The following is a 14,598-nucleotide window of genomic DNA, read 5'->3' as shown; positions in this document are numbered from 1 at the left end:
CTCAGTGTGTTTTAATCACAAAAGAGGCAGAACAAAATTTACTTTTAAGTTTTACAAATTTCCCTGGGCATTATAGAAACTAGGATAGACTATGTATTTTCATAAACATCAGGGTAAAAAGGAAAACACACACTTTGCAATGAACCATCTGTCAAGGGAAATCCAGATGAGCTAAGCAGATGCAGGAATTCAAGCTTTTTTTCAATGTTCATAAAAAAAAGTGGCAATCAAAACAGAATGAAAATATTTAATACTCAGTAAGGAGTATTGCAAGTAGTTCCTAGCTGCAAAGAAATGAGAGTAAAATGAGACAATCTGTTACCAGTAAAAATAAGATAGCTTTTCACAATAAATTCAAAATAACACTGAAGCATATCAACTAGAGTCAGAAGATGTTAATTCACTATTACTGCCAACAACATTAAGAAATCTCAAGTCAGGACTAAGAAAGCATCTTATTAGTTTAAAGTAGCATGGGTTAAAATAATATACCTTGTAGAGTTGTGCCTTTTTAGACACTGAATTATGCAGAAGCAAATTTTAATTTTTTTTCCCCTGCAATCATGATATTTATTTTATGAAACCTGAAGTTCTCATTTACTCACTATATTCAGGATATAAATCTTTAAGACAAAACAATGAAAAATAAATAAAAAAATAAAAAAAAAAACAAAAAAAAACCGAAAAAGAAAAATAAAATGAAAAAGAAAAGTAAGAAAAAGTGCAACTGTCTTAAGACTTGTGACAAAGTCAGGAGAGCTGGCAACACATAGCAGGTAACTGAAATTATTCATCTGTACAAAACTTATTTAAAGCCATCAAGGACAAACCAACAGAATGGTGCCTTGAAATCCTTGACTCCTCAGAATGTTGCTTTCCTTAGAGCTCCTTTGTGGGACCATTGCTTATTTGAAATAACAATATTGAATAGGGCTGCTTTTATTTATATCAATCAACAGTGACTAAAACAGACTGTGTAAAAACTAATAAAGAATAAACTTTGCCAGGAAAAGGATGGCAAATGTTATTTCAGCCATGCCTTCTTTCTCCTTGCTACTTGGGAGAAAATGGTTTTCAGTTTCTAAAAACTAGAGCACAGGTCATAGATTTACAGCCTGGATTTATCTATGCAGCTGGTACTAAAATAAATGTTTTTCAGGACTCAGTGTTCATTTCCTGCTTGTTACTTAAAAGAAATCCTATGGTTAGATTTAACATTCTGGATTCTGTGTATTTAACAGGGCTTAAATGCTTAAATAAAGCTGGGTCCCTGTTGTTACCATTGTTTTACCCCCATGTCACCTGCTACAGTTGCCTCCATGTGCATCATTTTAGACTGGATTATATCAATCTTGATTTTATATATATATATATATATATATATATATATATATATATAAAAAACTAGGTTTTTTTTCTTTTCAAATTTTCTTCACCTTGATTTCAGTAGAATATTCAAGTATCTGCATATCCAGACAGTCACTAGAGCTTGCAAATTATCCATCATGATGCCCTAACCTAAGACAAGAACTGATGGCAAGAACAGATGGTTTAAGCAAAACTTACCCAAAGGGAGGTTCTTGTGCCATGTGTTATGGCAGTTTATTAGATCTCCTAAAGGGTGGTGTAGCACTGAGATAAAACAGGCTCTCAGAGGACAGGATGCGTGATGTGCAGTCAAATGGATTGATTTGTCTAGAGAATCTAATAAATGGATCTTGTTAATGCTGAGCAGGGAAAAATTTTCCTCAGCCCTCATTCATTATCTCATCCTCATTAAAAGAATGCCTTCTCACTAGAAAATCAGAAAGGACTCCAGTCCTCTCTGCAGAAGACTACAATGCATAAACATTGGTTTTATTTGGTTGGCCTGTTTTCAAACAGCAGCATTGCTAGTGATTGCATTTCTGATCACTAATTTATGTTCTTTGCTCTTGTTTATTCTTTGATTATCCCTGATTACCATCTATGTCCCTGTCTCTTCTACAATGCAAAACTGTTCTTTGCTCTTCAATTCCTCTTCTATCACCCATTAATTATATGCCAAGTTTCTGTATCTGGTGACACAGCCCCACCTACCATGTCTCAGTCATTTTTCCTACTCCTCTGCGCACCCATTCCACTACTTTTCCTTATACAATGGAATAACAGTATGGCATTTGGGAACCTTGTGGGACTGAGCCCTTCCAAATTCATTCCCTAGCATTGAGAAAAAGGAAAAAAAAAATCTTTTTTGCTATCCCTGAATTCCATACCTGCAATTCACATAAAATATCTGATGCTTAAAATATTTTTTCCTCTGCTCCTTTCTCTTTCTGCTCACTTGGGAGAGAAAAATGTATTCATCATGTACACATAACATCTCCTTTCACCCTACACCTTCTAGTCACTGACGGGCCATAATTTACTTTATCCTGTTCCATAAACCACTAATGGCTCAAATGGTCTCCCTCATATATGTATCAGCTCTTCTTTCTCCTTGTTAGCTGGCTGTTCTCTGTCAGCATTCCAACAGGGCACCTACCTTCAGTTTTGAAAAACCTTCTATCCCTCCATCTGTAATTCCTGCTGGTCCACTTGCCTTCCCTCAGTCAATAGCCGACAGGTAACTTCTGCACTATTTTTATCTTCTTTTCTGTTTTTTAATCTCATTTCTGCATTCTCTGCTGAAAACACTTCTTTTCTGAGGCCTCATTCAGTCTGCCTCAGCTCAGTGCTGGTGTCATTCTTTCCTTGACACATTTTCTTCCCTCAGCTTCAGCTGTCTGCTGAGCTTGTGACTCACCTGCTAACTCTTGGCCTTATCTTTGTATCATCTCTGAATGCTCCTTTTGTCCCTGGTCTGCAGGAGTTCCTTTTGGCTTGTCCTTGGTTGCCCTCATCTATCTTATTTCTGTGCGGTGTCATGTGCTGTGACTTTTTATATTAGCAGTTAAAGACCCCTGCCAATTCACACCTGTATTCTTCTGTTATCCATTATTATCCATCTCTTCCCAATGTAGAGAGAGGAGCTATACTCCTTTTGTATAGCTTGAAGGTAAAACCAAAATATTTATCCCTATTTAACCTCCTCTTTTTCATTCCCTTCTGTTATTAAAATACTGACTCACAGTATGCAAGGATCAGGTACTTTTTATCTGTATGTATCATCCATTTCAATAACTGCAATTCTATTTTATTTGAGGTTATTTAACTGTCTGCTTCTCGTTAGATGACTGATGGAAGTACGGTTACGAGTGGCCTTTGCCAGATGAGAATGACCAAAGTTATGAAAAGATATTAGCATAAATCATAGCAAAGGCATCTGAAAGCATAAGAGATTTGAAGATGAAATAAGCTGCTAATTTCCCTGAGAGAGTAATTCTAGATAAAAGATGTCTGAAGTTACATTATGTATTACTTAATGTCACAAGAAGTTGCTGAAATCCATGAGAAACAGCAGGCCTCTCTGATTTGTAAGATACAGATTCCTCATTTCCTTGAGACGGTTATATAGGGAGAATATGGATATGGACAGATAAAGAGACAGAAAAAGTCTGGGACAAACACAAAAAAATACACATTTAAGACCATGGTAGCATACATTTATTACATAGAAGTGGTTCACTGCGTGACTGTGTCACGATCTGTAAGATTACTTACCTGTTATATGTATGTGATATTCCTCTTTCAGTATCTTTTGGAAATAAGGTACTTTGAATTGCATATGTGCTGAAGGCAAGCCTGGAAGATTCACTTCAACATCACCCATAAAATGTGGAAACTCCCAGTCCTGTTAAAAAAGAAAAATAAGAGCCTAAAAGTAAGATTTCATGGTATATTTTTGCCTTTAAAATGGCTTAAATTAATAAAACAGAAATGTTCTATATTTAAGCCTCCATTATTGGATTTTCTTACTTTAAATTTGATTGACCCACTTGAAATAGAATATCTTATTTATATTAGATTTTACAATATAATTTTTACCTCAGCTCCATGTAATTACAGGTAAAAAGTTCACTTCAGAATTACAGTACTGAGCCCACCTTACCAGCTGATAGTACAAAACAGAATAAGGATAAGAATACTTATTTAAAACTTGGCAACACTAAGAATAGCTATATAAAAATCTGGCTATGCTATTTACTCTCAGTAACTTGTAATTTTGCAAACAGTTTACAGGTATGAAATTGGCAAAGGTGGCCTGAGCCTTTAAAACACAACATATATCTGTATTCTACTTGTTCAACTTACAGGGTGTTTTCTGTATTTTGCCATCATATATTTAAATAAACAATCACTGCAAGTGCTGGCCCTTCAGCATAATTTGCCTGAATCAACCCAAGCACAGTTTTCTCCCCTGCCATATTTCAGCTGACAAGGTAATGTTGGAAATGGGGAAGCTCTTACCTAGCATTATGCAAATTTGGGTAGTGTGTGGTACCCCAGCTGAGGAAGAGCTGCATTTAAAGGAATTTTTCGCTTGGTTATCTGTACCCACCATCAGTCACTTGAAAATGGGTATGATAGCATGGCTCATTAGAGGCCAAACTGAAAGCAATAGTGCTAGAATCAGAATGATTACTGCCAGTGTCATTACTCTGTGCACTGCAGATTGTTGATGATCTCTCCTGTTACAAACACACTGCCCCTCTTGCCATGCACACTCCTGGATCTGTATTCAACAAGCTGGTGCCACAAGCAGCTGAATTACTAAAAATAAAATAAAGGAATCCAAAATGTGAAGAACTCTATGAGTGACTTCTGATTCTTTCACATGAAAACTATTCCAGCATAGCTGTCTTCCTGTGAGAACCAATTCCATTATTCAATTTTCAGTTTCGTAAGGATAGAAAGTTTCCTTACAGAGTAATTAAAAAAAAATATTCAAAACTAAGAATAATCTACTAAATTGGGAAGAACTGTTGACTCTCTTAAAGGCAGAGATATCCTGCAGAGAGACTTTGGCAAATCAGAGGGCTGGGCAACCACCAAATGTATGAAGTTTAACAAAGACAAGTGCCAAACTCTGCACCTGGGATAGGGCAACCCTGTCTGCTCCCAACAGACTGGGAAGTGCAGTGGAAAGCAGTGCTGGGGAAAGGGACCTGGGCATCCTGGTCAATAGGAAGTTGAATTTGGGTCAGCAGTGCCCTGGCAGCCAGGAGGGCCAACCCTGTCCTGGGTGCATCAGGCATAGCATTGGCAGCCGGGCAAGGGAGGGGATTGTCCTGCTCTGCTCCTCACCTTGACTGCTGAGGGCAGTTTTGGAGGCCATAATATAAGACAGATATAAAGCTATTAGAACATGTCCAAAGGAGGACAACAAAGATGGTAAAGGACCTTGAGGGGAAGGCCTGTGAGGAGTGACTGTGGTCATTTGGTCTGTTCAGCCTGGAGAAGAAGAGACTGAGGGGAAATCTCATTGCAGTTACAACTTCCTCATGAGGGGAAGAGGAGGGGCGGCCACTGATCTCTGCTCTGTAGTGACCAGTGACAGAAGCCAAGGGAATGACCTGAAACTGTGTCAGGGGAGATTTATGTTATATACCCCAAAAGGTTTCTCCCCAAAGATTGAGCACTGGAACAGGCTCCCCAGGGAAATGGTCACAGCACCAGCCTGATGGAGTTGAAGAAAGTTGGACAATGCTGCCAGGCATCATGCCATGGCATGATTCTTGCAGTTGTACAGTGCAGAGCCAGAAGTAGTCCTTCTGGGTCCCTTTCAGCTGAGGATATTCTATTCTATATATGACCTCTGAAAGATTAATCACTATATATAACTTAACTACCAGGACTTGCTAAGGTCTCCAGCATTTTCTACAATGAAAAGGAAATGGAAGAGTTTTATATCTGGAAATAGCACAGCCTGATCACTAACAGCTGATTTGGGCTATTTGTTACACTGAGTTAAATGGATTAACAGGAGTGCAAGCAAGTAGAAAATCTGACACCCTTTACCTAGTTCTTAATGTTCACAGAAATGCAGAAAGTGCCAGTTTACAGATGTAGAAGATAAGAAAATAAGGATGCTCTCATTTTGCCTTATCATTAATGTAACACATGCACTCCTGGTAATACCTGCTCAGCTGCAGCCCCTTACCCTGCATCTGTAGACATCCCCTTGCAGGGGGTAGGCATTCAAAAAATACCCAGAGATAAAAATTTTATGTGTGCACACTTTCAGTTCACCGTTTTTAATATACACCTCAGGACTGATGCCTCTTGTCAACTCATACATACTCTCATCCAAAAATAAATAGGAAGAAATACATTACATATTCCTGAAAATAAAGGAATGGAGAACTGTGACCTCTGCATTAGTTGTAAGTAAACACAGGTCTATAAATCTGGCCTCCTGTTCCTGCCTCAGCCCAAGGCTCCCACTGTGCCTTTTGCTGATTTACAGATAAAATTCCACCATGCAGAATTTTGTACTGGTCTGTGTCTCTGCATCTGAGTTTTTTATTAAAAAGAGTTTTTTCTCATCTGGATGAGCACTACCTGATATTAACATTTTCTATGTATATGCCCCATACTGTATGAAGCATGCCTGAACTGTATCAAGGCCCTTATTAGACTGAAGCACTGTAATATGGTGTGGCCATAACTAGAGAGATGGGCACAGGCTGGTGCTGCAGACCTCACAGCTATAAACAACTCACTGGCATTCAGCTAAAGAAATGCAGCTCTGGGCTGGGCAAAACTACTTTTGGGGTAACAAGGAGAACAAAGAAGTATCTCACATAAGACACTATCTGTAAAACCTATCTGTAACGTGGAGCTTCAGATCAAGGAGGAAACAGCAAGGTCTTAACATGTTATCTAATATAAAAACAGCCCCAAGGATCTTTAGCATAAGAAAAAAGAAACCATCATGATGAAGATCATATCCTTCCCAGCAAAGGACTCCAGATGCCAATGGCAGGCCATAATGCTCCCACTGAGCCCTGTCAGACCGAAACTGCCCATTTCAAGAACCACAGGAAAAGAGGGAGGGTGGATGAAACATCAGGAAAAGCAATAGAAAGTAAGAAGTGTGTGCATAAGAATTTAGACATTATTATTATTATCACTACTACTACTACTATTACTACTGAAACTTCTTTCTGCACAGAAGTATTCTTTTCTGTAATGATTAGATCTCAACTAATAATCAGTGGATTACACTGTTTAAATTTTACACTAACAATAAAATCTTGGCTTTATATATAAAGGCCCTTCCTCACCCATAAATAAAATTTTGAATGTAACATCTTTATCAGAACGTTAATACAGTCTGTTCTTTAAGAACAGTCCTATGAAATTACAGAAATAAAACAATATTTAAAAGGCACTATCAAATAATAAAATGCATTTGAAAGCAATTTTAAGATAAGGAAACTAAAATAATGAGTTAAACCTACTGATTTCCATGGAAGTCACTACAGATGCAGCAGTTAGGAAAATGAAGCTTTAAGTTAGGAATTAAATAGCCTTTGGATCTTCATTTGAATCACAGCTTTGCTGAGTTTGAGTGTCAACTGTCCACAGAAAGACATTATCACTCGCAGATACATAGCTGTAGTATTATTACTGTGCCAAAGAAAAGCAGATTATTATTACATTTTCAGGCTAATGCCAATATCAGGCTGTCAAATCCAAACCAAACAAAGTGGCCATTTAACTATCCAGATTCTAAGAAAATGCTGTTCAAAATCTTTTGAATATGTTTGTTTTTTTCCCTTACTGACAGCCAAAAGACAACTTAATTTCAGCAATATCCAGGAAACCATTTTCCTAAGAAATTCAAGATGCCTTGTAGATATATTCCACCTCACTTGTAACAGCTACACGAATAGACCAAATGTTCAAGCCCATAAATCCAAACACTTCCAACTCTGGAGCATAGCTCAGGCCTGCATCATGTTTCCCTACACAGTGTTTTATCTCTGTGGCCTCTGATATCAGTCTCTGCTCACCACTGGAACATGAGTGCCATGTGTTATGTTCTTGAAGTTTTCAGCTCATAATTATGCAAAGTACACTTGATCAGCTTTAGTCCTCATTGCTGAGGTGCCTGTACTCTGCCATTTGTGGGATCTGATTAGGATCTGGGCCCAAAATACCATATTTAGAATGCATTGCAGAATTGGAAAAATAAGGCTGCACAAACGCACTGTTAGCTCACATATGTACCTTTCACACTGCACGAACAGATTGTTTCTCCTTTAAATCCATCAGCATCAGATTTCTAATATTCATTGACTTCAGTGGTTCCCAGCCTGGGGGATGGGACTGCAGCACACATCCACTCCGTGTGTGGAGACAGAGCCAACCCAGTACCAGCAGGCTTAAATCAGCCGCACAGAGGTCTCTAACCTCAGCAGAAAGTTTTGTGGCATGTGCAAATCAAATAAAGTTATTGCCTCATTTCACTCCAGTCATTGAGGAAAGGGCAGCCAGAGGATGAATTTAAGATCACTGAGGGCCCATCCTGGTGTTGCAATGGGCAGACAGTACCTCTGATTTCCATCAGCTACCTCATTAAATGCAGAAGCACAGAAAAAAACCTGAGGAGATCATGGTATTTTAATTCTCTTTGCTTTGGTTATAGCTAGCCAGGCCAAACAAATGCACATACTCTCTGCTGCAACGCCAGGTGTTAGTTTAAGATCCTACAGTGCAGCTAGCAGCACCAGTTTGGTACCTCTTTAAGTAAAGATATTTTTAGCAATGGTAACTAAGCATCAAAGCCAGACTTTCTGATATGATCTGGCCATTTTTTGCCATCATCTGTGGAAAAGAGAAGGCATTTCCTGGGCAGCCCTATCCTGACCTCAAGCCAGGACACACGCTGCCCAGGAGCATATTGGCAATGCCTGGTGTCCTGGTTTAGTGCAGGATGGGTCCTTGGTGTTTTTCTGGGCCACATCTCCAGAGGATGAGGAGCAGGTGCTGGCAGGATCAAGTCAGAGTCATTAGCTGTCTGGGAAGGGAATGCTAGCCCTCAGCAAACCATATCCCATGCATCATGCACACACAACCCCACCACATGCCTCAGCCATAAGCCTCTTTTCCCCCAGGGAAAAATGCCACAGAGATGGTGGGACCATGATTAGAAAACACTAACAACTAGTGGTGAACAAATGTGCCACGATTTTATCTCTCTTCCTGTTTTAATGTAGCTCTTGGTGTGTTCATTAAATATGACATAACACCAAGAATAATATAAACACTGCTGAGATATAATAGGGGAAGAGGAACAATGCACACTGAATATTTCTGCTTTAAGTAATGATGACATATGCCATATTTAATGCTATGAACACACTTGTACTTTAAATGTCTCTAAACAGTAAATAAAACAGGGAGGAACTGAGAAAACACATGCATGAATGTGTATGTGTTTCAGAAACTGCCTATAGCATTTTTAATGTATTTATTAAAAACATTTTGAGGTGAGGACTGTTTTCAGATATCTTTGCATCTTAGAACATGATGGACACAGACATTGTGAGGAAATTTCAGGAGATGCAATGGTTTTGTATTTTTGAAGGTGTTTGAAGTAAGAAATGAACTGCCAGAATTCAGAGACAAAGGCCCAACTCCTCTGTGGTTATCTCTAACTTCATTGCAGTGCTGCAACTCGCTGTGATGTCTACCCTGGAGATCTCTGTGAGCTGCTAAACTGCAAACATATTTAAAATATTTCATTCAAACGTAGGAAAGAAAGGAAGTCAGCAGCTATGATTAGAACTCACTTTCATGCTTGTGAGATCAACCTTACTGCTCACCTTCTGACCTTCTGTTCTTTGACAAACAGAGGAAGACAGTTTGATAGGCAGTGCTGGTTTTAGTCCTTGTTAAACAAAAACCCTCACCTACTCTTAACGTTACCACATGTATACCTGAATGGCTTCACTGGGGCTACTTAGCTCCCGCAGTGAAAGATGACACACTGTTCTTCAGAAGACTTCCTCCTTCATTGTTGGAACCCAGAACACCCTTCTGGGTGCCCTGGATGGCCCGAGCCACTGGCAGGGGGCTCTGAGACCCTGGCATGCAGCCAAAGGCATGTGGGGTTTTGATCTTAGCCCATGGAGCAAATTACCAACTCTGTATGAAGAATTACAAGCCACACAAGTTTAGATAGCACAACAGTGATAATCACAGGGTGAAGAAAGAATTCTCAGGTTTTGTACATGGGGGTTTTGGGCTCTGTACATGGGGATCTGGGTTTTGTACAGGGGGGTCAGGAGTCCCAAGATGGAGGGATTTGGGCGTGCCCTGCCCTTCTTTTTTCTTCCTAACCTCCATGTTCTGGGTGGTGATGGCTTTCACAGATTGGTTTAGAGTAGAAAGTCACTGTTCAATACAGGTGATAGGTATTGGGACAAAACTGTAAATATCGAATACGTAGCATATCGTATAAAAGACAACACCAGCCCCGTGGGAGGGCAGTGCGCCTCTGGCTGACCGGCTGAGTGGACCTCGGCAGTTCAGGAGAAAAATATTTTGGATAACATTCAATAAACAACCTTGAGACCAACGGCTGAAGACTCCCGATTCTTTCTTCGGAAGTGCGGGTTGGGAAAAGAGACTTTCCCACCTTTTGGCGTTACCCTGACCTGGGGGAGACCCCAACACTTCATGTTGGTACTATCAGAGCTAATCTCTTCATAGTTTTCAAGTCCAGAAAATCTTATTTGATCTGGTCATCCGTTTTGGCTTCACCTGTCTTGTTACTGACAACAATGATAACAAAACCCCATCAGGAACTGTGGCACCAAGTCCCTTATTGAAGACATAAGGGACACCTTTTATCATTCAGTGTTGATTTAAAGAATTTAAAATATGGAGAAAACACTGCAGTGGTGGAATAACTGCTTCAGTTGAGATCCAAGCTGCAAAAACAGAAGATTGAAGACAACTCCCAGGACCAGACATAGGTATAGAAAGGGTGTCCCTGCACTATATGGCAATGTAAGGCATTAACATATACACAACTGTTCTGTTGCTCTCCATAATTTTTGTGCTCTTCCCTCCTCAGTCTTTGCTCAGGTTCTTCAAGCTCCTGGCCTTTCTCTAGAAAGACCACTGCAAATCTTGCTATTTTTTCTCTCATTTGAGAAAATGATATTAAGACAGCAATAACTCCCTCTATTAGAGAGCAGCAATGCATGCTTGGCCTTGAATGACCTCTTCCATTAAAAAAATCACTAGAGAATCCTTTGGTCTATGATCTATTTCTGCTTATGTAAAGGCAACAGTTCCCAGGCCACAGAGGACCCAAAAAAGCACTCTTCACTTTGAATCTACACATTAATGCAATTTGAGCGTAGATGAAGGTGTATGCACACATCCTCAAAACAGCACCATTTGTTACGGAACTGTCTGAACTACTGGTATTCAGCCTTTCCACAGGAAGCTCAAAGTAATTTCAGTATTTCAGTCCACCTAAAATAAGGACTGCTTGCATTTCACGGAAAAGTCGAATATCTATGCCTGATTCATGACAGATGGCACCTCCCTCTCTTCCCCTGTGACTATGGCTTGGGTATCATCATCTATTCACTCCTCAGAACCTTGCAGTGCCTTGATACTGCAGATTTGTTTTGCATAATGTGTGACAGATATGAAGATTCCTACCAAACGCCACAGCTAAAATTTTCATCAAGGCTCTCATCATCTGCTGTTCAGTTACATTGGCACCTTTCCCTCTGGCCTTCATGTGTACTGTTCTCCACTGATACAGAAATGCTGCTGCAAAGACCATTTTCCTAGTCTATTTTTTTGACCATGAAATTCTTCTATTTCATACAATAAAGTACAGGCCACTTCCTTGTATTCCAATTCTTTTAGATCTTTCAGCACCTATGTACAGACTGCCTATATGACAGCTGCTCCTTCAATCAGTCTATAACTTCAGGCTATAATTTTTTTCGGTATTTAGAATTTTTTTTTTCTCCTGAGCAGTTCTCTATCAGCTGAAGAGCTTTATCCTGTCTCATTCTTTATAATTCTCTTTTGCAGGACAAACCATTAGGATGTCATGAATTAGGTATCCTGGCTCACTTGTCACCCTGACCAATAAAGTTGCTACTGCTTGTACCCGCCTGTCTAACCAGTTATAACACTGGGATTTTCTTCAGCAATGAAATTCTCTAGGACTGGAGTTGTATTATGGCTGTCTTTAATTATCATCTAGCACAACACTGCTCTGGTCCTTAGTGATCATTGCTAACTTCTTGACAGGACAAATACTGCTAGTAGAGTGAACAGTGAATGCCTATCCATTAATTTTCTTACATTACAAGCAAGTTGTGTTTGAAAACAAGCCAGGGCACAAGAAAAGACAGACACTAGAAGGTCTCAAATCTTGAGATGTGTAGCGGCCAGGAATAGCAGTGGTCACCATTTCCTGCTGAGAGCAAGGACTGTTCTGTCTAACAGCTACACTTTAAGTACTTACTAGTGTCAAACAGGAGCAAGGTGAAACCCCTTTATCCATTCCTGAGGAGTGTCAGGCAACATAAAGCACAGCCTCCGTGCACTTACTCCCAGGATGTCCTAGGAGCAAGTCCACCAGTTTTTTAATCAGGCAAATGTGAGGTTTTATACATCCAAGATGACACTCTGAGGTTCCTCTTTGTTGTAAATCATCCTTTCCTGTTCAATAGCTATTCACAACTGCTGACAATGCTGATTTAAACTAATATACTCTAAAGTAAATGCTCTTTGATTTTATTTCAGTGTCTGTATTTTCTGTAAGCTTTTACTCTTTTACTGTCTCACTCATGTCTGACCTCAGTTGAGCTTATTAGCTATCAGATAATCCATCTGAATGAGAAACATCAGTTAAAATTTTTCCAGTTAATTCTTGACTCCGTTAAACTGTTAAACAAAGTGTTAATGTTACAATACTGTGTATCTGTAAAAGACAAAGAAATCAGCTCCAGTAAAGTAACTGGGTCTTGTTTTCTACTTGAAACTTCCCTAAACCACCAGCCAGTTGTAATGATTTTTCTAAGTACCTCAGTGGCACACTTTATGAAAGCCATTTCTGTGGTGAATAGGAGAAATGAACATTCACTAATAATACACAATACTTATATTTACACATTTACTGAGACTACATCCTACTGTCAAGGGAAATCACGACAGAAGAGTCAATCTTTCTGGTACCTTAGAAAACCAAATATCTGACTATGATGTGGAGAATAAAATATAAATTTTAAATATATTGCTGTACAACCATCTTCAACAATAGCAGAATATTGCAGAAGTACATGCAATGAAACATATACCACTGCATAGCAGGAAATATATGCACACTGCAGCTGAACAGTAAAATGCTATCTGGGGCATTTCAGGATTTGTAAAGACTCCTAATGACATTTGTACCTATTTGAGAACAGCAAGCTCTATTTAGGGTTCTAAAGTAATTTTACATTAGGACAATTGTCTGCAGCTAACTTCAGCTGTATTAAAATGAATATTGTTCCTTCTCCCTTCAAATACCCACATACATGAATTTTCTTGTTGCCTGATATTTAAATTTTAATGATGTTTTTTAGTGTTACCTAAACCTGAGAAGAGACGTGTGCTGTAAAATACTTGAGCAGGTATTTCCTCACTATAAGCTTTGCAGCACAATAAAAATGGTGTTATAAAAATAAAGAGCATCTGGAGCAAGGGGATTACTGTGTGTTGTTCACTGTAGGTGGAAAGAAAAACAATCCAAAGCTGCATCAATGTTAGAAATGCATGACTGAGGAGCTACTCTGTTCTGGACAAAATTCCTTTGGATTATTATATGTGCTCTGAAGTGTTTTACTATCACCTGTTCTGAGTCCCCAAAATTTGTGTCTGGTTCCAAAGAAAATTATAAATCACCCTTGGGTATTCAGTGTGACCTGAAGTGGCAGATTTGGACCAATGGTCTCAGTTTGAAACTTTCATCCAGCTTGTTTTGGTTTAGCTATAGCTAAACAAAATTGCATGTGGAGGGTTCAGTTTGCTGCAATTAAGGCAGTGAAACAGTAATGTTAAATTTCCATTGGGAAAAAACCTAGTATTACATGCTGCATTTGACTGATATTGAAAAAACAATAGACCCGAAGGTGACATAAAGTAAAAACACTGAATGCATATGGAACACAGAGGGAAATGTCTCATGAATTTAAATGTGGGGTTTGCAAAAAAGTCAGTGTGAATTCCCTTCTCCTTAAAAAAATGGTAATAACTCTTACAAAAATTATTTTCCTCTTCCTAACTTGTGCTAATTAATATATCAGTTCTAATATATAAGCAAAGGTAAAGGAAATTGTGTGCAAGTGTTGTAAGAAGAAAGGCTGACTGCAAAACATGGATATCCGTACTTAATTTTTGTTTCAGGGACAAGAATCATATGGAATATACTTGGTCTTCCCAGCTCCCTCTGGTTTTTGTAAGTTGAAATTTAAATATTTTCTGTGTCCTGAATTTTAGCCTGCTAGGAGGATCCACAGCATCAGCACACTGTTTGCGAACAGAACCTCATTTCCTGAAGGCAACTTATCCCATTCCTGAGCCCCATCTCCATGCTACTCTCTACCTCCAGTTTTACCCTCAAAGCTGTGGTGTGGCCATTAGGCA

The 14,598-nt window shown here is 39.0% G+C and overlaps 1 protein-coding gene across 7 annotated transcripts in view; it reads right to left on the bottom strand.

Annotated features, from left to right (window-relative positions):
• TMEM117 (transmembrane protein 117) overlaps positions 1-14,598 on the bottom strand; it is a 178,029-nt gene that overhangs the window by 2,996 nt on the left and 160,435 nt on the right. For 6 of the 7 annotated variants that reach the window (XM_038155838.1, XM_038155837.1, XM_038155840.1 and 3 more), the window contains one exon: positions 3,643-3,772. In XM_038155838.1, the coding sequence (XP_038011766.1) occupies positions 3,643-3,772 (130 nt within the window). Of the gene's footprint in view, positions 1-1,458; positions 1,705-3,642; positions 3,773-14,598 lie in introns of those variants that run through there. The other variant, XM_038155844.1, reaches the window with a different exon arrangement.

The sequence above is a fragment of the Motacilla alba genome, chromosome 1A (assembly GCF_015832195.1).
Source record: "Motacilla alba alba isolate MOTALB_02 chromosome 1A, Motacilla_alba_V1.0_pri, whole genome shotgun sequence".
Taxonomy (NCBI): Eukaryota; Metazoa; Chordata; class Aves; order Passeriformes; family Motacillidae; genus Motacilla; species Motacilla alba.
This window is presented reverse-complemented; position numbering and strand designations above follow the sequence as displayed.